General features: G+C 58.2%; 1 protein-coding gene across 1 annotated transcript; it reads left to right on the top strand.

Moving 5' to 3' along the window:
* Positions 1-1,522: 1,522 nt before the first annotated feature.
* Positions 1,523-2,668, top strand: LOC113506052. The gene is made up of 2 exons (XM_026888912.1): positions 1,523-2,501; positions 2,576-2,668. Exon 1 carries the CDS (start codon positions 1,577-1,579, stop codon positions 2,333-2,335), a length of 759 nt encoding a protein of 252 aa, XP_026744713.1. The 5' UTR covers positions 1,523-1,576; the 3' UTR covers positions 2,336-2,501; positions 2,576-2,668.
* The last annotated feature ends 241 nt before the right edge of the window (positions 2,669-2,909 follow it).

Genomic DNA, 2,909 nt, shown 5'->3' with positions numbered 1-2,909 from the left:
CTCGGTCATCACTTACGATGGCTGACTGACACAATGGGACGCACCATATATAGGTCTATGTAATTTATACCTTATGAAGCAGATATATATTACCCACTATGTATATATGTACGCAGTCTATGTAAGTTCATCTCACACTCACACACAAATACCTCCACCTGCACCGCGTCTCATAAGAGGATATGTTGGCGCGGGCCCGTTCATCACAACAGTCCGTGATGTCGGGTAAGGTAAACATCCTCCCGCGTGTTTGTGCCGTGCGTGGAGACCCGTAAGGCAGGACGAAGGAAACCTGGAGGTTGAGCTGAAAGATGGCCGGGTCAGATGTCGTCTGGAAGCAACACACCTCTTTGGTCTGGACTTCTGCCAAAACGGGAGGCCTGGGTCCAGCCACCCCAGGCCAATCGGCTGCGGCAACCCGTCAGAGGGCTGCCAGGCGAGGTTCCTGAACATGTGGAGGCGAGCGGTTCCGTCGCGGTTGTAGGTCGGCGACTTCGGGTGGTTCTTACCCTCCACCTGAAGGTAATCGCGGCCACGATCTCGGCGGGGGACTGCGCCGTCTGCTGCATGGGAGGAGACCTATATCCTCGTAGTAATCCTGGCGTCTGGGTACGCTCGGTGCTCAGCGCCCCCTTTTGCGGGCTCCAAGGAGGGTGGGAAGCTACGAGGACGAAACCAACTAAAAGATCCCATGGATACCAAAAGGGACACTAAAATAACAAAAGCCAGGCCGGCAGCGACACACGCGCCGGTGAGGGATGTGACGCCAACCAGTGAGCATCCCTCCAACAACCACAACCGACAACCTGCTGCGCTCCCTTGCGCGCAGGTAAACAGCAATGACCCGTTGGACCTGTCCAACCTCAAAGCTGCCATGCCGCCCTGCACCCGCCCTGCGGAAGCACTGTGGCAGGTGGTGGAGAGGAAGGGTAAATCCAAAAAGGATACGCTGGCCAGGCAGACCACACAGGCGCCGAGCACCCCAGGAAGGGAAGGCCTCGAGAAACTCTCGAGAGGCCAGCGTAGACGACGAGCGCGCGCTGAGCGGCTGCGCCGGCTTGAAGAGGCGGTCGCGAGAAGGGCACAGCCAGAGGTCCCACGACCAACGGCCCCGGCGAGGTCAGCAATGGCCAAAGCCGCCCCGACGTCTGAGCCGAACCAAGGCGCGGGACCCAGTTCCGCTGCCAGCGCGGGAATCAATTCCGCTGCAGGTGACGCGGAAGGCGGGGGGGCTTCTCGCGGTCGCCCCGGAGAGTCTGGCGGCGCCGCCAGCAATGAAGCAGCTGCAATGAGAGCAGTCCCGCGTGGAAAACGCGGGGGCAGACCGAGATGGGTGAGGCGGGAAGAGGCCGCGCTGGAATCTCGACCGGCGAAGGGGGGTAAGAGGGCTAGACCCGACGACTCTCTGACGCCGCGAGAGAAAGACAAGCGCGCCAAACTAAGCCGGTCATCCCTAGGACCAGGAGCGGTCAACTACGCCGACGCGCTGAGGTCTAACGACCTTTGCGTGGCCGTGCGGTATGACCCTCACCGCGCCATCACAGAAGAGCAGTATCAGCTCATTCAGGAGAGAATAATGGAGGAGTACGATACAACCATCTTCTCCACCGACCCCACAGTGCGGACGCCAGCGTTCAGAGGAAGAACCTTCCTCAGCGAAGGCGTCATCAAGATGTGGTGCGAGGACGAGTTCGCCCTGAACTGGCTGCGCCGCACGACTAATAAGATACCCTCGCCGATACCCGGCACCAAGCTGGTCGTATGTCGGCAAAGGGATATCCCACAACGTGTCAAGGGGGCGGTCTACGTCCCCGACTTCACCGACGGCGACGTAGACCGCCTCCGCATCCGTCTACACAAAGCCAACGCCGACACCTACGACATCAACAGCTGGTGTCTATATAACGCACAGCGTACGCCCGAATGCGACGGGATCAGGCTACTGCTGGGGATACCCATGCAGGAGGCCGAAGTCCTGAAGCAAAAGGAACGGCGCTTGCGTTATAAGCTAGGGTCGGTCTACGTTAAATTCGTAGACGAAAAAGAAGAGGACGACAACAAGGGGGAAAAGGCGCCCATCACCAACGCACCGAACGACGAGCCTCTTAACCTCGCCCCTGGCGAGGCAACAGAGGCTCCAGTAGAGGCGGTTACCAGCGTCCTGCGACACCCGGGTCCATCCATGGACCAGGAGATGTCTGCAGACACGCCGGCCCGGCCCCGGGAATCTACCCCGGAGGCTGTCGACTGGTGGAGGCGCGTCGAGAACGAGGCGAGGGAGGAGATGCTGCTGGGTAGTGATGGACCCGACAGCTCCCCGACCAAACCCCATTAAAGCCATTCAGGCCAACCTCCAGCACAGCCGGACTGCATCGGCCATGTTGTGCAGGCAGCTGGAGGACTCTACGGAGACCATAGCCCTAATCCAAGAGCCGTGGATTAGGAAGGGCAGGATTTGTGGTCTCACCAACACAGGACACAAACTGATTGTCAACAGCACCGTAAGTAACCCACGTACTTGCCTACTAATACCAAAACATTACAATGCAATAATCATGACTGAGTTCTGTTCCAGGGATCTCACGGCTGTGAGGCTCCTGGTAGACCCATCCAATAGCCTATCGAGTGTCGTAATAGCATCTGCCTACCTGCCGGGCGACGAGGTCACACCGACGGCTTCGCTGGTCGCACTAATCACCCGGTGCGAAGAAGAAGGTCTGGAACTCATCATCTCAGCGGACTGCAACGCGCACCACGTCATTTGGGGCATGGATAAGTCCAACGCGAGAGGTGAGGAACTCATGAATTACCTTTTTTCCACTAACCTTAATATCCTCAACAGGGGCTCAAAGAAGACCTTTGTAACCTCAAGAGCGCAAACAATAATCGACATCACCCTAGCCACCGAA

Source organism: Trichoplusia ni, chromosome 28, assembly GCF_003590095.1.
Source record: "Trichoplusia ni isolate ovarian cell line Hi5 chromosome 28, tn1, whole genome shotgun sequence".
Classification (NCBI taxonomy): domain Eukaryota; kingdom Metazoa; phylum Arthropoda; class Insecta; order Lepidoptera; family Noctuidae; genus Trichoplusia; species Trichoplusia ni.
The sequence above is the reverse complement of the archived record's forward strand: the minus strand, read 5'-3'. Positions and strand labels throughout refer to the sequence as shown.